At 41.9% G+C, this 22,157-nt stretch overlaps 1 protein-coding gene across 13 annotated transcripts in view; it reads left to right on the plus strand.

Moving 5' to 3' along the window:
* LOC117397411 (neural cell adhesion molecule 1-like) overlaps window positions 1-22,157 on the plus strand; it is a 157,459-nt gene that overhangs the window by 90,750 nt on the left and 44,552 nt on the right. For 8 of the 13 annotated variants that reach the window (XR_009311077.1, XR_009311079.1, XM_059009651.1 and 5 more), the window contains exons 2-8: window positions 13,800-13,874; window positions 15,359-15,565; window positions 15,909-16,052; window positions 16,820-16,957; window positions 18,230-18,347; window positions 19,182-19,342; window positions 19,682-19,824. Coding sequence is in view for 9 of the 13 variants with exons in the window: in XM_059009651.1 (XP_058865634.1) it covers window positions 13,800-13,874; window positions 15,359-15,565; window positions 15,909-16,052; window positions 16,820-16,957; window positions 18,230-18,347; window positions 19,182-19,342; window positions 19,682-19,824 (986 nt within the window). In the remaining 4 variants the exon portion in view is untranslated. Of the gene's footprint in view, window positions 1-13,799; window positions 13,875-15,358; window positions 15,566-15,908; window positions 16,053-16,819; window positions 16,958-18,229; window positions 18,348-19,181; window positions 19,343-19,681; window positions 19,825-20,112; window positions 20,137-22,157 lie in introns of all 13 variants that reach the window. The other 5 variants (XR_009311076.1, XR_009311078.1, XM_059009650.1 and 2 more) reach the window with 1 other exon arrangement.

Here is a 22,157-nt window from a genome sequence, read left to right on the forward strand (position 1 = left end):
CAAACTAAAAGCCATGGCGATCAGTATTTGCTGTTGTTTGTTCCGCACAGGTCACACACTGTCGCATCATTACGGTACTTAAGAAGACATAGGCATCACCATTAACATAAGCCCCTGCTGTGGGTCCTGTATTTGAAGCCCTGGTTTAGTCTTGAGTGTTGCTAAGCAACAGGCACAGGCTGTAGAGCTGGAAGGGCCCCCTTGCACAGTATGGCGACCCAAGCAAGATGAGCGATACAGCACACCGGCTGGGTAATTGAGACATCTCCATCGCCCTGAGAGTCTCATGTACGTGCCCAGGAAAATGCACATGAACTCAAGAAGGAGAACCACAACCTTTTCTCTTTTTTCCCGTCTGTTTCTTGCAGTCGGCCCCCTTGTACAGTCGCGGAGTCGGGCTTGTGTCATGAGTTATTGATCTGACACAATCCCAGTAGCGGCCCTCCAGATTTCTCAGCAGATCCAGGGCACGGTGGAAGCAATCGATCTTGCAGGCCATTGTGCCGTGCTGCACATCAACCAAGTTGCGTTTTAAATGCTTGCTGAAGGACTGCCTTTGAATTGCTTTGTCAGGGGAAAAAAAAATGTAATAATAAAATAAAATGACAGCAGCCTGTTCATTTCAGCTTTGAGATTTGTTTTGATAGGCTACCCGGCACTGACTCGCAGCCGTCAACACTAGAAGGTTTAATTCATACTGCATATTGCTATGTCTTTCAGGCTAAGATTCCAGTTTGCTTCAGGTATGGGAACTCGGCAGGAAATAGCACAGTGTACAGAAAACACAGTGAAAACATGGGCAAGCATGATAGAGCACAAAGAGGAATAGCATAGCATATTAAAAACATGGCAAACCATGAAAAAACGGAATGTGTCATGCAAATGTACCGTGGTTAAATTTCATTCTTATCTCAACAGTTGCCAACAGCAAACCAACTCTGTTAGTCCATTCTATCAACAAACGTAGCGTGAGCCTGGAGCCCATTAACTGTTCATTAAAATCTGCAAAGTCAATTTCCAGCCCCAGAGCCAAAAATACATGGAGTGCTTCAGAACCGTTTATAGAGTCACACTTCTCTGCTCCAGCAAAAGTGAGTGCCAGTTCAGATTAGATGTACACTGCAGGGCTAGGTTATTCAATTCCTGTCCATTGAAGGTGTTCCTTGATCCATCCTAATAGAATCAGCAAGGTTTCTCATTTGATGTCAGTAAATGGGCTGAAAGACCTTCGTTTATATAACTTAAGTCTTGTGCACGTCCCTGTGCAAATCAATAAAGAACAAAATAACAATTGGTGATTAATCCGAGACTGCCACACAATCATGGGTAAGGGTTTATACATGTTTGAAGATTGTATTGTTTAAGCCAGTTATATTAAGGGTAAGCAGGCACAAGATGAAAATAGTGTGTCTGTATTTATCTCCTTTAAAAAGAGCTGTGTTCAGATTTGTGACGTTGCGTTGAACAAACCGACTGCTCCAAAATTGTTTCAAAACTGTCTTTATAAAACTGTTCTTTTTTACATGTATAGAAAATTAAGCTGTGAATTTCATATGCATTTTCTGTTACTGTGTTACTAACATGGATTCCGTTTTGTGTCAGGCAACATTTTATCGGAGCCTCTGATGACTAGAGGAGAGAAATGGGTCCATTAAATGAGGTGGCGGCCATGCAAAGATGCTTCCAGTCTGACACAAGAACAGCTTTGATTTCCTTCAGGAATACAAACTAGTACTGTTCTCAGCACTTAACACTGTGTCTTTTGTCTTGCTCCTGCTACGCACAAACAGCAGAGTAAGGGTGGTATCCAGGGCACTTCAACCTAGATTTCAAAGACAAGAGTAAGAGGTCTCTTCAGAGAGCCAAAAAGAAATGACGGGTTCGTGAGGGGGCGAGCCATCATCACTTCCGCACATGAGTTGCACCCCCCCCCCCCCCACCCCCCCACCCCCACCGCTTCCCAATTTCAGGATGAAGCTCAGCTTAAACTGCATGTGGTACTTCTATACTGCTGAGCAGGAGAGCGTTGGTGCTAAGCAGCATGCTTCCCTGTGTTTTGTTAGAAGAACAGTCACCCGGCATCTGTGTTAGCTGATTGGCTGAACAAAGTCCTTATTCCCAGTTGGCTTTTAGCCCTGCCGCTGGCAGTTCTTCTTACGCAGTAGAGACATAGACCCTGACATCTTACTGACTAGACAGCTCAGCTGGCTTTACTGCTTGGAGAGGATGTTGAAATTCCTCGACATTGCTGAGAAGACCCTCTTGGTCTTTACCAGTTCAAAGACTGGTTAGGTGCTGGTGAAGCCTTCTCATGGGTTGCTACTAGGACAGGCACATTCCGAATCGCATAGCTGATGTTTCAAGCATATTCCGAATATAGAAATATTAAACCAAGACACCGGGGCTGATCGCATTCAAGCATGACCACAAGATAATCTCAGTGCAGCAGCTGCTCTAAAATGATGTAAGCAGAAGAATTGAGATGCAACAGCATTGCATATATTATTGCCATTGACTTTATACTGCATTATGAGGTATTTCATTACATGTAGCTGTTAGGTTTGCTGACAAATTCAGATTGCCATCTTGAAATAATCACAAACTTTAGCTATGTGGTTAATAGGCCCTGGGGATTATATACTGCGCAGACCAGACAGTTTTACATGTGTCATATGTATTTCCCAAGACAGAACCATATTCTGTTTTAATATTCATCATATTGTCAGCTCCACTGTGATATACATTCGGAGCTGTAGATCGCTTCCATATGTGTTAATATAGTACTAAAAATAATAACCCGGTGTCAGGCTGTCTTTGACTCAACCGCGGTTCCATATTTCAAGTGCCAGACTCCTGGACATATCCTGTGACAAATGCCAGGTACATAAAAGATAAGAGCTTATTAACGGAACCCTAATTCAGTCTTCTCTAACAAATACGCGGGTGGAGAGTCAGATACGTAACGTGGGTTGCTTGCTTGGTGTGTCTTATGAGCCTCATGGAAAATAATTAAGGATAGAATATGAAAAAAGGAACATATAAGAGGTGCTTTATTGGTGAAAAGGACATTGATGCTCTGCTAAGTCAGAAATTGGTTAATTCTCAGGTTACGCAGCCCGAAATCGGTTAGAATTTACTGGATTATGCTGTAAATAACTTCTGACCTTAACTGTGACATGTGTACTGCGTTTTGCTGTCTCGTGTGAAATGAAAGCCATTTGCTTTGCAGGAGTGATGGTATTTGATAAGAGTCAGCTTTTGTTGTCTTTTATAAAGAACCTGCCTTGTATTTGTCATCAGCAGTTCCCTGCCCTGTTTTATATGAGTTATTAGAAAGCGGAAAAGTCTTTCCATTGTGTTGTCACATCTGATTAAAGCGGACTCAGTGAAATTGTGACGGCTGCTTTGATATGCCAGCTGGGTTACCACTTAAAGAAATGAAGACCCAGAGCATGTCCATGGAAAACAATAGAGACACTACATGCTGCTGGGTTCAGTCTCAGCTGATGTACCAGCGTGCTTCTCATTTTCAATAGAATGCATCTCAATATATTACCACATTGAAATGAATAATATATATATGTAATGGAGGTACTGTTGATATACCAAGGCAGTTTATTTACAGAGGCGATACATCTTCATGCTCGGTCACCGTGTGACACTGCAAAGGCAAAATATTTCACAGGAAATGGTTATTAGAAAATGAGTTATCAGCTCCTTAACCCTTTTTGCAGCCAACTAAATAGAACTCCTCCTTTTTTAAGAGATTTTTCTTTTCTGTATCTAACACACCGTTAAGACCTATAATTTTTTTTTACGAGACCTCTCATCAAAGACATAAAAACATTAAACCATAAATGATGATGAAATAATCAGGCTGTATATTTAGTTCTGGTCGTGCATTGCGGTAATATTATAATTGTATGATTTGTTCCGCTCGGGGTTCCTGGGGTTCTGTCCTGCTGTGGCTCGTTAAGCAGGAGAGATGGAGGGAGAGGAACAGAGAACACACCAGGGTTCCAATGGAATAGTTCCGTCCACATTCTAGAACTATAAGAAACTCAGATCAAGTAAGCAAAGCTTTGGCAAATGTCTTCATCAGTGTTTTAACTTGTGTGATTCTGAAAACACTGCTGAAGGCATTAGCTGAAGCGTTTGTCTGCTTGACTTTTTATTCCGCACGTTATTGTATGTCAGTTCTCTTAGGCTCCAAGAAGGGAACAGAAATGGCCTTTTGTATTTAATTAAAAAAAAAAAAAAAAAAATGAAATGAAATATAATCATTTACTAATTTAATTTCAATCTCAGCTGTCCCTCCGGTGAGCAGCAGAAGCACAAATGCATTTTCTGTCATCGATTTCCAATCGCTGATAGCACAACCAACGTTTGCGGAGGGATGAGATCAGACCGGGGAACAGCTGTAAAAGCCTGAGTGAATCGATAGCACACGGGGCAGAAAACTGATCACGGAACACAGAGTGAAAGTGTGATTTTAGACTGAGATTTATTTACTTCGTTCCGGGTGGGAGAGGGAGCAAAGAAAAGAGACCATAAAAAAGAGCACTCTGGAGACCAGGGTTAATTCTTTGACCTGACTGGCAAGGGTGCTTACAAGATCCATCAAAGTGCTGTCCGGGGTTACTCTTGACTTAGTCTATCTGAATGATAAAAATAAAAAGGATACTTTTTCAAATATGTTACAGGAGCAAAGAAAGCTACTAAGTACAGGAACAGTGTGTGTGTTTTTTTTTCTTCATAAAAGATTTCCCTGCCGGTTGGGTGCATGGTAAATGTTGCCAGCCCACCAGTCCTGTAGAAAGAATGATTGCCAGTAAAAGCCATTATCGCTATACGCGTCTTTGTAACTGTCTGATCTTCTGATTTATTCAGGAGTAGAGCTGAAGTACATTGAACAATTTCAGTTCTTATGGCTTAAGAAAACCTCTACTCAGCTGCCACTACCCTGCAGGCATGAGGTACATTTGAGACAGAAATCTTTGAGGAAAAATGTGGCTAATCTGCAGCAAAAAACCTGGCCTGACAGTTCAGAATCGGTTCCTCTTTTAGCAGCTGCCTCTTGATATGTATAACGCTTTACAGAAGTCAAGGATAAAGCCTCATCTTTTTAGGGCCCCCTGTTGTTAGCCAAAAGATCAGCACTGGTATCCCTAGCAACGCAAATATCAAAATTGCCTCAGAGGCCTTTGTGTACTTTTTACATTATACCTCCTCAAGTTCCACAAGTAACTGCAGAAAACGATGGTCGGACTGCCCTTGTGCTTACCTGGAAAAGAAGGGCTAGTAGAAGAAGTCTAAGAAACCATGTGGTTTTCCTTCAGTCGCAAAACTGTGTTAAAAAAGAAATATGTATTTTGGGTTTTTTTTTTTTTTTTTTTGTTTTGAAAAAGACATTTTCGTCACGGTTGTCTGTGATTATTTCAGGCCTGACATCTCATTCAGTGCAGGGGAATCTCAAGCCAGATGGAATTCTGCAGCCCTTAAAACAAGCTGTGAGCATGTTTTTTACAGCAGCAGGCCGTGCCCCCTTTGAAGTGCCCCGTCGGAATCTGTATCACGCTGGGCGGGAAAATGAAGCCTCCCTAGGTAGAGCAGATGGCACTGTCTGTTTGTTTACCAGGAAAGCTCCTGTGTACTGTCATGTAAATTCCCAGCTTGGGGACGGTCAGCTTTATGTGTTTCCATTAACGCCAGCGACAGAGGCAGTGTTTGATCTGAATTTGCTGCAGGTTTTACAATCTCGTTACCTTAAAGGTGGAAAAAAGGAAATGACGAATGAATAGTGGTTTGAGCCCATATAGTTCCCCCCCCCGATGACAGAAACCGTACTGTACAAGGTTTCAGTTTGAGTGGCAGTTTCTCATGAAAGCTGAACAGGAGGATCTGCAGTTTCGTTTAAGTGGGATTGCCATTAAGAAACAGCGCAGATGAAGAGCCACCCTAAGAGAACATTAGGATGAAATCAATATTCCTGAGCTGGAAGAGTCACTGCTGTGATAACCTGACCTCAGTATAATAAAAAACAATTTGCAGTTTGGTTCAGTTCCTCATGGTACAGTATCATGTCTCTGGCTTTATATTTATTTTATAACTGTAGTTAGTAAGTGCCATTAAAATAGAAGGTATGACTGAATGGAATTTAGTCTGGGTTTTCTAAACGTAGCAATATGAGGCTAAAAAAATGCAGTATGGATTTCAAAATATTTCCAGCTCTCTTTAGAGATCCTTCCACATTGAGCTTTATTGCTGTGCTGTGTGCAAAAACTCTAAATGTTACAGAGTTTCTGCATAGCACCAACTTCCAAACCGGTGTGAAAATGCATATAATATTTAACAAGAAAAGCTGCCAAATTACAGTTAGAAAAACTCTGCAGTGAGCTGCAGTATTTCCCCTCTCATAATGAGCAGAGGGCATGCTAAAACTGCAATGCCCTGTAGTCATTATAAAATATGACTCCTTTGTGTCTGTTTACATCATTCTTTAGACTTCGCTGAGCGTCACCGACCTTGTTGACATTCCAGTTTGTATACATTCCCCAGATGTAGTTTACTGTAGGAACACATGCACTAAAACATGCTTGCCACTTTGTTATTCTAAACAGTCAGCGGTGCCCCCCCCCCCCCCCCCCCCCCAATTGAATCATTCTGGTCGTTTCTTTACAAGGTTAAGGGTGTTGATTTGAGGTATTGTAGCAAGCATTGGTTATACATCAGGTATAAGCTTGAGTAACACCAGCGTCCTTCAGCAGTTCACAACTGGGCTTTGTGTGGATATAGCAGTGGGCAGTTAACCTGGGTCTCCCTGAACGGTGTCACTGACAATGTGCTGAGGGACTCTGAGGGATCATTTAGTGGCTTGGGCTTGAATTAGGCTTTAAGAAATGAATTGCTTCGTAGTCCCTGCGTAAACATCCAGTAGCGAGCTGCAGAGTTCCCTTTTTGGTTGGTATGGTGTCTTCTTCTCAGTCAGTTCTTGTACCTCTGACCTCTGTAGCAGGTACGGCTCACATACATAAACCCTGCTTGCAAGTTCGCTACCCGGGTGTCCTTGCTGAGGTCCTTTTGCTCTTAACGTCTCCGTGCGTCTCAAAGAACAAGACATTATTTCCCATGAGCTGTAGTGTAGACAACAGGTGAATGTTATTGACCGCTCCATCATCTAGCAGACCAGCTCCTCAAATGAAGCTTATTGATTACTTTAAACTTTTCTAATGATGAACAGCACAGTCTGGGAGGCAGGCAGGAGCAGATAGCTTCGAAGACTTTGTTGTCCAGCGATCGGCCTGCAAGCTGTCAAACATTGTGGGTTGAACCAGTGTGTGAAATGAGATCCGAATGCTTTGCACCCATGTGTAAATGCAATTAAAATAATAAGAACTAATTTGCAGTTGCAACAATGCTAATAAGCTGTGACTTGTTCAGATCAAAGAGTTACTCGCAAGGAATGCTTTGCAATTACATTTTAGATTGTGGAGCAAAGATCTCCTGCTGTAAATTGCAGAACAACGGAAGCTTCAAATTACCCAGGGAATCGAGGCGTTTGAGTCACCCACAGAGAAGACCAAAACTTTGGTCTCTCGTATTGAGTCTGCTACAGTAAGTAGTCAACAGCCTTTGATAACTAACTAACAACAATTACTGTAGAATCTCATAAATAGACGCATGGTCTTACAGTATGGATGGGTGGGGCTGTTTTACACAAATGCATACTATTGCAAGTGTTTCACAAAAGAGAAAGATATCTCTATTAAAAATCAACCGACAAAGCTTTAGTAGTCTTTCGTCAATGTTACGAACTCACCTTGCTATTGTATACAGTAGTAATGCAAATTATTAATATTTAATCTCCCATGTCTTGCATTTAGATTTACAGTGTCTTCATTTGAAGGTGTGCTAAAATTATTGATATGCAATTGAGAAAAGCGGTCTTGTCTTTGTAAACGTTTTCCTTAGACAGTTTTTTTTTTTTTGAGAATAATACAGTAATAATATAATAACAGTTTTTCACAACAAAGCACACAGTTAGCATTTAAAAACAGGAACCAGCTGTATATTTTAACTCCCTGCTGGGTTCCCTTGAACTGACTTCAATCTTTAAAAAAAATAAAAAAATTCCATAGATTTTCTTTTCATGTTGAAACAATAAGCAACAGAAGAACTATTTTACTTGGAAGCGACCGGCTCTCGTTCTAAGAATTATAAATGAAAGATGGAAGTTCTAGAAAATGAATTACAGGCCACAGAGTGTATTAAGAATTCCGAACAACACTCCAGTTACATTCAGAAGGAGCATATGTTGAAAGAGGAAGAGCATATGTTGGGTTTGTTGCTCATGACATTAACTGCCAACTCAAGGACAAGGCCTGCATTTAAATACATTTCTTCTGTGATACATGCATCTACGGCAGTGGCACCAAACCCATATAATTGAGTTTGTTAACCCTATTTGGGCTTAATTAAATGGGAGGTGATTTAATTTTAGTAACAAATAGATAGATATGCTAGCTCCCGTACCGTCACAGAGCTCCACAGAGGACTGACAGGCTGATAAATCACAAAGAGGCTAATTGTGGCCAATCAGAACAGTGTATAATCTGGGCAGCATGGATGTCAAATTGTCTTAAGAGAGAATAAAATGATACTATAGTCAGTATATTATACTGGCATATCTTTATATATTTGGCTTTTCTAATAAAATACCACTTAGTATATAAATACATATAGGTTGGTTCCAGTGTGTGCCTGTGTGTGCGTGCGTGTGTGTGCGTGCGTGCGTGTGTGTGTGTGTGTGTATATATATATATATATATATATATACACACACACGCACGCATCTTTTCACAATGAGCCCCTCTTGCTTTGTGCTGTTGATTTATGACCTATTCATAGTCCTAGTATATGCAGTCTGACATTTCGATGCCGTGACGCTGTATAAATCACTGGTTGGCTTATCAAGCCTCATGTTTGGTGCTATTAAGGGATCAGCTCCTGATAAATAGTGAAAGAGCGACAGGGAGCTCTGTTTGTTTTGAGCTTGTCTGAGTCAGATGCGTCAGATTCAAAAACGTTTCATCACCACAGTCAGCAGTTGAGAGCACAGTTATATGTTTTTGCCTCGTATATTTGTGTAATCATTCTAGACTGAGGGTGAAGATCACGCCCTCGTTTAATCCCTTTACCCTTGAAAGCTGTGTTAACCAACAGATCCTGTGCTTGAGCCTGTGTCCTGTAATAATAGATGTGTGATGCAGCATTCACAAGGCTATCACATCTCAGTAGCTCTGTTGATAAACCAACCTTGGACTGAAATAAAACCACAGTGATCCTGCACTCTGTTACAGCACCGAGCTACCTGACCCTATACGTGAGTAGATGCATTAGAAACCAACAGAATCCCTAGTAACACCAAAAGCATGCCATCCCAGCACAGATCAAAAGCACACGCAGGGTCAGGACGGCACACTATTGTTTTCTTGTTCCTTGGCAGTGTGCACTGTAACCCTAGTGTGGCTCTTGTTTTCAATAGGATTAAAAAACGTGTCCAGTTACTTGCCAAGGTTTTTAAAGCGAAGCAGTGACCTCGTGGCTGTTGCCTTTATATTTCTGTTAACCACTGTAACACACTCGGAAGGGAGACGTGAGGCTTGGAGGTCCTGTCTTTGATGTCATACTTGAAAGCCCTGGCAAGGACTAAATAAAACATCTCTCCAAACGCTGGAAAACAGCAACCAAGTAGTTACTTTGGTAAATGAACTGGATAATGTTAAAGGTGTTTAAGATGTGCACTTTACATGTCTTCTGGGGGCAGTAACGTAATGTTTTGCCACAATTAATGAAGGTTAACAATTCGGATCAGTATGGTGCAAGCACATTTAGCTCTTTTATTTTCTCCAGGGAGATACTGAAGTGTAAAATTAAAGAGTGTTTGATTTTTCAAAATCTGGAGTTGATTGCGGTTTTTATACCCTTCTCATAAGCGGGGCTGGATTTTGTAGCTGCCTGTGGTTGGGTACCGTGGGCACGGCAGTGCGGGTGTGGGCATGCATGTGAAGGAAAGCTTGTGGTCGGGCTTGCTTCAGAGCAAAAATCCTTCCCACTGCTGAGGCTCCCAGATACTGAACGATACAGAACGCTTCGCAGTTCTGAGGACTGGCCCTCAGTCGATACAGTACGCAAAACACATGACATACTGTAAGCCCCTTTCTGAATGTACTATAACCCTCAGCTCAGGCGCTGTAGGTGTGAGGTAAAAAACAGAACAGCACTGTGTGCGATGTGGATATTCTTTTTTTGTATACACCATGCGTGCAAATTAGGCCTATGGCACGATAATCGAGCGATAGGGCGACACAGCATGATACATCTATGCAGTTTCAATTTCCATGAACCAAAAAAAAAAAATGAAATAGTCATGTCATTACCAATTGATATTCAATAGCACACAAGTGTCACACCAATGGCAGCGCAATGGTATTGTACAGAGACAATGTTAACTGGGTGGTAATGCTGACTTGTTGTATTCACATCAGTGTGCATCAGGGCCACAGTGCTAGTTCTGTCAGTGGTCTGCAGATGAAGTTCTTTTCCTGGCTGATTCAGTGCACGATCTTAAATTCCCTGAACCCTTTACAGAATACTAGGAAAAAACGTCCGCACTGCTACTGTTGCTCCCGGCTGCATTTTGTAAATATCAGGAAAGATACGGACAATACAAACGTGCGTCATTAGATTGCGAAACTAATCGCTGCAGTTAAATCTGAAGGTAGTTAATTGCTGCGGCTTGCTAGATTGCACAGTTGTTATCAGAGACCCCCTTTGGAGCTCCCAAGTAAACAAGCAAACAATTGAGAAAAGCTGCAGAGGCACAAATGACTTCCATTCTCCTCCCAGGCAGGGAGCAGTGCTTCTGCTGATGATCCCCAGTGTCAAACTTCCATTAACGATTTTGCCAGCTGCAGCGAAACACAAAAAAACAGTAGTTTTGATCTATTAAAAAGAATCACAGTACAAAATATCTACCCACAATTCAGCTTTGACAACGTTGAACTTTCTTAACAAAGTACTGAACATATCCAGAATGCGCACTGTTAGGAACATGCCTTACCGCTTGTCTCCTGTCCTGAGTTGCAGCAGGGTTGAGCTCTTGCTTAAAAGGAATCTAAACGGCGACCTTTCCAATTTCCTTTTGCATGATTCAATCAATAGGATTTAGATCTACTCCCTCTCAAATTTGTATAGCTGCAGAACCACTGTCACTTTGAACTTATCTCTTCGTCTTTTGTAATCTTATCATGGTATCTTAGGTTGCTGATCCTAGACCTGCTCCAAAGCCGGAGTCTCTGTGTTTTGCATTGATTTATTTTTTTAAAAGGGCAGCTGTCACTTTAATTCTGGGGAGACCTGGCAGGTACATTGCTGTTCTGCAGTCCTCTTTATTCACATTCCTTGAGTCAGGGCCAGAGACCCGTCACTGCAGCTGCCTGATTACATCCAATCTTTCATTTAAAACATAAACAACTGCGATTGAATACACCAGTTGTTTAATAAATACTAAATTTGGATCAAATTGCTTTCTTGTATAATACAAAGTACAGCAAATTCAGAGTATCTGTAGTATGTAATTTAGCTTGATTCATGCAGCGTTTGAGAAGCAAAAAAAAAAAAAAGAAGTGTGAGAGAGAGAGAGAGAGCTAATTCAGTTTTTCATTACTTATCAATGTCAGGTATATTTCAAGGAAAGTAATTTAAAAATGAAAGCGTTTTGTAATTAAGCAGTGTCATTTAACTGCAAGGCCTTTGGGTCACTGCTGTTGGGATTGAAGTTCAAAAGAGATTGATAGTTCAGTGATTGACAGAGCAGAGCCCTAATTACAGCACTTAGCTGGGATGGCAGCAAGTCCTGCAGATAGGGAGAATCAGAAACAGGCCTGTGTGTAGCTCTGACTGCACTATGAGGTCTCCATGGCAACCTGCTGCACTGGTAAATTACTTCAGAAACATAGCACACTGGGCCTTGTTTTCTTGTGTTCTTTTTTGAGAGGTAAGGGTATATTTCTGTCCTTGTTTTTTTTTTGTAAAGACAGTCATAAAGGGTGAGGTAGAGTACCAATAGCACAGGTTTATGGGTTTCTCTCAAAGCTCCACCGATGTATTCAGTCCTGGGCCTTTCCTAAGCAGAGACTCACAGATGAGCCCAGTTGTGTGGTGGTGGTTTTGTGATGCTGTCCTCGAAAGGACTGGGTCAAGACCTCTGTTTAGACCACTAGGCCCCACCGAGTGCGTCTTCAATTTACATTTCTTTGTCATAAAACCAAACACTACAGCCTCATTCAAAGACACACGCAATACACATTTTACAACAGACTTGTAATTATTACTAGAAAACAGAGACCTGTTAAAGCTGCGTTGATCACTTGGAGGGCAGTGTATGTAACTTTACTTCATGCGACTACTAAAGTGGTTCTCCTTGGCTGAGACGTTACTTGTACTGTGAGCAGTACAGCAGCTTCACACAAACTGCTCCCTCTCTCTCCCCCTCTCCCTCATTCCATGCAGGCTGTATCCTTTAACACTGATTTGTGTAGCTTGTATCTCTGTCCCCCCCGAGACTCCATTATTATGAAAATAATGGTATTAAATAAATTGACTGCTCTGTCTATCCAAGTAGTGTAGAGGGACAGCTATCGTGAGGAGAATTCTAAAGTGTATTCTGACAGGGTGGATTTTGGTCAACTTAAAAAATGCAATTAACTTATACTTAGAGGTACACCAGGAATGTGATACCTGCAGTACAGTCACCTGGACAGTGATTCTATCCCTGCAGCGCGCAGCCACAGATGCAGCCATTACCTGAATAGAAAACTATGACTTTTAAACAAGTGTAAGCCAACGCGATTTAATATCAGTAGCTGTTTTATAAGGACACAAATGAAGCCTCTTACTATGCAGGGACCTGACATGCCTGACTGGCTGCATTACCATTACTCCCAGCGGCTTTAATGGAATATGGATGCTACAATAGAAAACTCAGAAACGAACCCTTTTACAGAACTAAGTGGCTGATGAGGCCGGCTGCGGTGCACAGAGAAATTAAAACCACTTAACTTGTCAAGAAGTATCTCCTAACCGGCTTCACTCTGTAACTCATAAATAAACATTTCTGAACCTCTGCATCTGTTCTGAGGGGGATTAGAAGAGCAGATGAATGTGAATATAAATAAACTCACATCTGTATCTGTTCAGTCAGACGTGTCCTGTAGTGAAAGTATAGGCTACCTCGTCTCGTTGGTCCGTTACATTGCAAGACTTTGTTCCAACCCGTTTCTTAAAGTCAGTAAATCAATAAAGAGCAGGTAAAGAATACGCACTGCTTACAAACACATCCATGTGCATGATCTTTTTTTTATATTTATTTTGTAATATGAGCAAGTGCTTCTGGGAATTAAAGGAAGTACAGCCTTTACAAAGTGTTCCCGCAGTGAAAGCATAGCAAAATGTGCTAAAGCACAGTGATGGAAAGCCCAGAGAGGTATGGTAAAGCATATTAAACAACATCGCAGACCATGCTGATCTATGTTAAATGCAAAGCATAACCATGGGGGAAGTCTGTGAAATGACCTGTACTGCGTTTTATAAGGGAGTGCTTTGTGTGGCACACTGTGATGTAAGTGCAGCCCCAGACCAATATAACGTTAAGAATAAGCCTGTACGGTTTAACTTTGAGGTAGGCGGTGGTATTCTCTTGCACACTAATCAATGTTGAATCCCTCTCTGTCTTTCAGCCTCTCTGCAAGTGGACATCGTTCCAGCTCAGGGGGAGATCAGCGTGGGAGAATCCAAATTCTTTCTGTGCACAGGTGAGGTCTCACCGGTGGTCATCACGACCATATTGTTTTTCCAGGTGCACTCTCTAGGCAAGTGACCTGAAGAGCACCTTCTGAACTCGTAGTCACTGTAGCATTACAGCCACTCGGAGCGATTGCAAACATCACGACAAAACACACGCAACAAAAAATAAATGAACTGGAGGCTTCTTACTCTTTAACCCTTTGCAGTCCATTTATTAATCGCGCGTCAGGCACGCCAGGTCTAATTAATTTTCACACGCGCAGTTAATTTTATACGCGCTGTTTAAAAGTATTTTTTTTCACAGTCAAACGGGTTTAAATGGCCCTGCATATCAACAAAGCATTCACTAGGCATCTCCAGCCCCGCCCCACCCTTTCGTTTACTAATGTAAGAAATAAATAATAATAATAATAATAGTCGTACATACCGATCGATCATCTCCGGATCACTCGTTTTATCACCAAACTCCTCAATAATGCGATCCAAGTCATTATTTTATTACTATAACATCTGAAAAAAGCTCTACAAAGCTCTAGCATGTCCATGATAGTCTCTGTGCGCTGACGCACTCAGCCAGCTTGTTTACTATGACTGCCCCATTATCTGATACCTGATACCATGTATGACTATTCATGAGATACGCCTTTTTTTTTTTTTTCGACTTGTCTCGGCTCCTGTCGCTCCCACTCGGCAATTGAATGGTTTTCTCGGCTTTTTCCAGAGAAAAAACGACTAAACACCCGTTTATTGCGTTGCTATAATGATGTCGGACCCAGTCCGACAAAGGACCTGTGAGGAATAATTGCAATGTCGGACCCAGTCCGACAATGGACCGCAAAGGGTTAAGAAAGAAGACCCACCTCACCTTTCACTGTACGGTTCTACATATAACTGCCTGTCTGCAGCAACACACGCTTTGAAACGAATGAAACTACTTAATGCGTGTTTCAGGCTTCAACTGTCTACCAGCAGACCAGCTATTTTCAGCAGAGACACCCTGTTAATGCCTAAAACATCAGGGCTATAGTGCTGCCAAAACTCCTACAGTGCTGCTGTTCTTTGTAATTAGAGCCGCGGTAGGATTTCTGGTAGAACTATAAGCATACAACAGTTTTTTTTTTCATTGAAACTGGTGGCAATGAAAGTGCTAATGACAACCGTAAATTGCAAAGTATTGCACTGTCTGGCAGTAATGACATATCGCCATGGTAATGTCATTACAGCTGCGGGTTTCTGTTGGTAACCCTGCGTAAGCCTTTTCAAAACATAGAAAGCCATAGGCTGCTACATAGTTTTATGAGTTTTCTGTAGTTAAATAGTATTTTCAATCAGTGTTTTTCTTTTTACTTAATGGAATGTTTTGATACCAGTGCAGTTGTCATTTCTCTTTTAAAAGTCTGTTGGCTGGTATTGTACACCTGTGCATGCATCTCCCTGCACTATCTGTGTCCTGTTTAGCAAGCAGTCTGACAGGCTCTTCTGTTGTCCCCAGTCACGGGAGAAGCCGACCTAATCACCTGGTTCTCTCCGAGCGGAGACAAGATTGAGACGGGCCAACGCATCTCCGTGGTGCGCAATGACGACCTGTCGTCCACGCTGACCGTCTACAGCGCGGACATTGATGACGCCGGCACCTACAAGTGTGTGGCCACCTTCGACGGCAATGAGTCTCAGGCCACCGTCAACATGAAGATCTTTCGTAAGTGCCTCTCAGTGTCTTCCACATGCATGGTGTAACAGACACCTCCCTGTAAGGCTGCTGTCAGGTGCTATTAGTGCTATCAATCAGGACTGATATTAATTAGTAATTGTATCGTTGGACGCAAAAGTTTCTTAGTAATTTCAAATAGATCTGACGTGGATTAAGTTGTATATAAAAGCTGCATTTCCCAGTTAAAGTCTGCCTGAGAGGTTACGTTGCAGCCTGTGGTAGCCTTGAATACCTTTGACAGTGCTGTGGCTTGAGTTTTGTACATTCTTGTGTAAATTGTTACAGCGAAGAGGTTATCGTGTGCTCAAAATGTATATATTCTTTTTCTTAGAAAAACTGACCTTCAGAAACGCACCGTCCCCGCAGGAGTATAATGAGGGAGATGATGCTGTAATAATCTGCGATGTTACCAGCTCGCCCCCTCCTAATGTTATCTGGAAGCACCGATCCCGAGAAATCATCCATAAAAAGGACGGTAAGAGAGGACAAAGCTAACAGGAGTGGGGTGGGAGTAAGGGATTGCATCAGTATTTGTTTAACTGATAGTAGCTGTGGCCAAGAGTTTCGCATCACCCTATAGTAACTCATTTTGCTTGAATGAAACCTGCTGAATAATGTTACGTTAACATATTGAATTACATACCGCTGTGTAGTCCATATACTTAATGGAAAACGGCTTGATGAATATTGTAAAAACAAAAAAGAAACGCCCAACTGATTGGCTTTCAAAACAGTTTTATATTTAAGCATTGTCTTAAAATAGAATGTGGCGGTTGTGTGGCTTGTTAACCACTGGAAAAGAACAGCTGTAAACATTCCTGTATACTACTTTTGTTTTTGGAACCTACTTGTTAACTCTTAACTGTATGAGGGTACTGTTTCACGTACACTACGTGTTGTATGTTAAATAACCAGTGTAGTTCTTTTTTATCTTGACAGTAAAATACAGTCTTGCTTCTTGTTTAATATATATATATATATATATATATATATGTATGGTTTTTGGTTTTCTTTTAACGATAAATAGGTACTGTACTTGAAAAGTCAACTAGGGTAATCCTAGGACAAAACACTATAGGAACAGCTTACAAGAATTAAATGGTAAAAGAAGCACTATTCTGTGCAGAGAATATTAAATGCCTAATGATGGACGAGCAGGAAATGAGCCGTGATGGGCCGAGCGGTCACCATTCCTGACAGCTCCTGTGTTCTTGGTTTCAATCCTTTCTGTCTCTTGCTCAGTTCGTTTCAGCGTCCTCTCCAACAACTACCTGCAGATCCGCGGGATCAAGAAGTCCGACGAGGGCACTTACAGGTGCGAGGGCAGGATCCTGGCTCGCGGAGAGATCAGCTTCAAGGACATCCAGATCATTGTTAACGGTAAGCACCGTCCAGTCCGGAGGGCTCTGTTTGGTAAGGTGCTACTCAACATTCTGCAGTGTTTGTTGGTCCTCAAACGTGTAGAATCCTCGGCAGACAGTAGAATTCCTCACCGAGGTCCATCCCAGTTTGAACGTCACAAAGTAGCCATGAGCACAAATCTCTAAACTGCAGAAGAATTAACAGTTCGAAATTACATTTCTGGGGACCAGCATGAAAGCCGCAAGCTCTAATTATACGTTTTTTTTTTAATTAAACCATTAAATGAGAAACCGTTGGCTTTTTTATGTTTCCAACCTGTTAATCAAATCCAGGCTGTGAGAAGAACAGTGGTCACACCTTTTAATAACATTGTGGATTATTTATAAATTGAACCAAATTAATGTTATATAGTATATGGCAGTATTATGGATAATTGTCACAGTGGTAATTTGGAGAGGGGCTGAGGGGGGGGTTGCAGTGTGTCGTTTCTTCATCTCCGCTCAGCGGTAAACAAGGGGAGTGCAGAGAATCAAGGAAGAAGGCATCTGGAGTCCAGTCTGGCATCCTATCAGCTTCAAATCCACATTTCCTCTCCTCCATTTCCAGCAGTACCACAGATTCAACCCCTGCATTTTTTCCACCTCGGTTCTCCACAGTGACAGCTTTGACATCCTGGTTAAGACTGCAGATATTTCTAAATGCAGCTTTAGTGGGGTGATGGTTGTAGGCGTTCAGCTATTTGCTGAGCATGTGATATATATTGATATCTCTGCTTCTTATTTTAGGTATGTTTGTGGTGTGATACTATGTCTGGAAATAATCTTTTTCCCTTCCGTTAGCATGACAGCATTCCCACGGCAGTCAGCTTTGTGCTGCAGCTTTCAAGTTCTGTGCCTCGGTGATGCTTGCCTAACTTGCTGCCCTGTTCGTTCCTGGTGTTGTCTCTTGAGTCTCTTTCTTTGAACCCGTTTTCATGTAGCCGTGTCTATTTCCTGCTCTCTCCTGCATTTTCTGTTGGTCTCAGGGTGCTTGGCATTGGTTTCTCTGTTGCCGTCTTCATACCTGCCCTGTGGTCCTTTTCCAAACTTGTTAACAGAACATTTGTCAATCGTAGCTGCGTAAGTTCACTGCCGCCACCGTTACAGATAAGAGGACTCCACCTGAGTCTTGAATTGAATCACTATGTGGGGTCCCCTATTACCTGTACTTCTATCAAACAGGATAAAGTGTAGTTAACAAAAAACCAAAACGTATTGAACTAGAAAGTGTTTGTTTTTCTTTGTGTTCCAGTCCCCCCGGCCATCCGAACCAGACAGACTGAACTGAACGCTACTTCTGATATCGGTCAATCTGTGACTCTGGTCTGCGATGCAGACGGATTCCCAGAACCTGCTGTGTCTTGGGCCAGGTAAGACTCTGCAGTGCAGACGCTTACTCCACAGTCTGCAGTGACAGTGCAGTGGTTTAAACTCTGGGGCAACAATGGTATGTGCCGATGCTGGGTGATTTTCATAGTATGACATACTGTATATGTCATAAATATTTAATGTTGACCTGTGATCCCAAATTGGCCTCTGCCGCTTTATACTTTGATAAAGAAGGACTAGCACCAGAAATTGTCCCTGGAATGATCTTTATAATGGTTGAATCTGATGCTTCCAGACTCTGAATGTAACTGCACACAGCTCTCAAAAGCATCTGTATCTATAGAATTTGCAGCATTCATTTGTAAATGCAGCTTTTTTGTATAGCCTCCTTCATGCACCTGCTTTTCCTTTTGGAAAATAAACGGCGCACACTTAAGCATATTAAGTGTCTCAGCAATACTTTCAGATTTTAGCAAAAACAATTTGTAACTCGCACTAAGTGTTGAGTCCCTTCTTTAGAAAACATAGAATCCTCTTATATTGATCTTTTGCGTGCATAAGTCTTATGATCCGAGCTGATGAATTTATGGTTATGTAATTAATCTCCCCCCTCTCTCTCTCTCTCTCTCTCTCTCTCTCTCTCTCCCCTCTCCTCTCTCTATCCTCTCTCCTCTCTCTCTGTCTCTCTCCCCTCTCTCTCCCCCCTCTTTCCTCTCTCTCTCTCTCCCCTCTCTCTCTGTCTCTCTCCCCTCTCTCCTCTCTCTCTCTCTCCCCCTCTCTCTCTCTCCCCTCTCCTCTCTCCTCTCTATCCTCTCCTCTCTCTGTCTCTCACCCCTCTCCCCCCCCTCTCTCTCTCCCCCTCTCTCTCTCTTTAGGGTGAAGAATGTTCTTGAAGAATCTGACAAATACAGCTTTACGGAAGACGGCTCCCAGATGACAATCCTGAATGTTAAGAAGGAGGATCAGGGAGAGTACACCTGCATAGCAAAGAACAAAGCTGGGGAGACGGAGCAGGAGTTCAGCCTGAACGTCTTTGGTAAACAAATACAAATGAAATACAGTGGATGTATTTGAAAAAACGTGTCCTATTTACAGACACTTACAAGAAACGTTTTGTGAATAGATCCCACTTCTGAGATTTCATTGTGATCACGCCCTGTCTGTTCCTGAGAGTAGAGTCATGTGTTTCTCTCTTTCATACAGACAGATGGACACTAAACCCTACAGAACAGACTTTAATCTGGCCTTATTTTATGCTTTCAACTGGGACCAAATCTTTTTTACAAACCATCATTAGCAAATCAACATTATTTCATTGTTCTGGCTGGGAAGATCCATTTCTAAATCAGTTTCATGCTGTTGTTGTGTGTTCCAGTGAAACCGAAAATCACCTACGTAGAAAACAAGACTGCTTTGGAGCTTGAGGAGCAGATCACACTGACCTGCGAAGCCATTGGGGACCCCACCCCCTCTATCGTGTGGAGTTCTGCCAGCAGAATCTTCACAGAAGGAGAGCAGGTACGAGTCATTCCGAGTAGAACTCCCAGACATGCGTTTAGAACCAGCGCTTAGAACCTTTCCCAGGAAGCAAGCTATTGTCGAGGAACAAATGATACATTCCTTGTGGTCAGTAACAGAATTTCTGTAGTCTTAACCTCACAGATTCCTCGTTCTAAATATTATCAGGCCACCTAAAGTAAAATGCCAGCAGCTTAAAAAGAGTGTAATGTTTATTTTTTTAGAAACAGGACAGGGGATGGGAATATCTTTTCGCCATTTCATACCTTGGTTTTTCCCTTTTTACAGTATACCTCAAACAGGATTTATCAGGTATGAAATCATAACAGTTGCAGGTACAGTAAAAATGAATAACCCTGATAGAATCAGATGATTGAGAGTGGACCAAATTGTAACAACATCTATGTATATATCTATGCATCCCCTCTCAATTCTCAACCTTTAACACATAATGCATTAAAAGAAAGAACAGAAGTTGACCAAAAGTTGTGATCTTATCAGGGTTCGGTTTGATATAGTCAGTAGTCACAATGTTGCATGATCACAATGTAGTTGACCCTTCCAACCCTACCAGATGTATTAAAGATGACAATGAAACTAGGATATTTATAGAAATCTATGGGGGGGTGACAAATAGAAGCATGGGCCATCAAGCTTAATCATATCAAGATCATCCTAAGGAATAAACGCCCTCAGCATGCTCAAATCACTCCAGTGTCCCATTGTTTTCAGATGTCACATGTTTTGTCTTCATATCTATAATTTATAATTCCATCAGCATTTCTGCATTTTATGTCTGCCTGCATTGTTTAGCCCGGTCTTACTCGAGCTGAAATAATGAGCAGTTTCGGAGCCGTTTGCATTCATAACTGTTACCGTGCTTTTCCAAAAGGATAGCCTGTGCTCCTGGTGTGCATGGAAAGGGCACTGGGTGTATCCTGCTGCGTGTGAGGTGTCTGGATACTGTGTCAGCTGTATCCATTAGCAAGGGCTTCCAAAGGGAAATACTGCTCATTATTTTGTAACCTTTCGCTTAGCTTTGGTCTGTGTGTGTCTTGCTAACAGCGCTCATACTAATCACTTCTGCTTTGGGTTGGGAAGGAGGGAAGGGGGGGGAGTGGGTGAGTTAGAGGGTGAGTTAGTGGTTGGGTGGGGGGGCATGGGTGTGGTTGGAGGTGCAACAACCACTTTTAAAAATATTTATATGAAAGTCGTGTAAAGTTAGTTCTGCAAATACATACTACGCGAGATGAGTGGTCAGGGACTTCAAAGAAATGCCCAGAATGTTGCACATCTGTTGACTATGTAGTTCTCAGATATGAGTTTCGGCAAAGATGTATTTACCATTGAAATACTTGGTATCTGGTACCACACTGGGTTAAAAAAATCTCGGACTGCAGGCCTTGCTGTCGGTTAGTCTTGCACTTTCAGCAGTAACCAATCAGCTGCTTCTCCTAATGACTGACATGCTTCGCAGCCAGTAAGATGCTTGACCCAGAAGACTGCTCACCTAGGAAGTGCAAGCAAAACTGATTTCTTGAAAGGCAGGCAGAGTGCAGTACCAGATATTTTAAAATGAAAATACATGTTTGCGATTTCATGTGTTTCTTTGGAAACTGCACATCTGAGACTTACACAGAGAATGGAAACGAGGGGTAAGATTTATGCCCTGCCCTGATTCTAATTAGCCCGTCCATGTTTTGATGGATCAGCCTGGATCCTGCATGCAAACCCTATCATTTTATTCTGTGGCGGCCTAAATTCGGTGTTGTGTAACACTGATTCACAAAACGTAAAGGACTGTTTTAAAGGAATGCTTTTGAGGGGCTGCTTGTTGAGAGGTTAAGCAATGCTTTGAGAAGCCAGAACCACAAACTCCATTTAAGAAATAAAAATAAGCTTTAAAAACTCAACAAAACATTCCTTAAAGCAGTCCTTCAAGGTTTGTGAATACGCCATTAATCCCATTGTGATTCAACCCTGTTTAAAAACCCTGGGCTTGTCCTTATTAGCCACAACCTGCCATTAAGACCAATAGGGAAATAAGTACAAACAGGGACTACTAACTGAGCTGTAATATGTTCGTTATTATCAAGATACAGAGTTCACCTTTTCAGTAGCACTTTGGTTATAAATAGTGATATAGTGTAATAAGTGACTGGGTAACGACAAATGACTGTGTTGTAATTACTGTGTTATTACATGAGCAGGCCTGGTGTAATGACATGGTACCACCGTGACACAGGCCATTTACACCAGCAGTTACCATGTTACCATGTGGATCATCTTTGTACAGGTGTGCCCAGTTATCTGATGTGCCGCTGCTGTTTCCT

This window comes from Acipenser ruthenus, chromosome 39, assembly GCF_902713425.1.
Source record: "Acipenser ruthenus chromosome 39, fAciRut3.2 maternal haplotype, whole genome shotgun sequence".
In the NCBI taxonomy this organism is placed as follows: Eukaryota; Metazoa; Chordata; class Actinopteri; order Acipenseriformes; family Acipenseridae; genus Acipenser; species Acipenser ruthenus.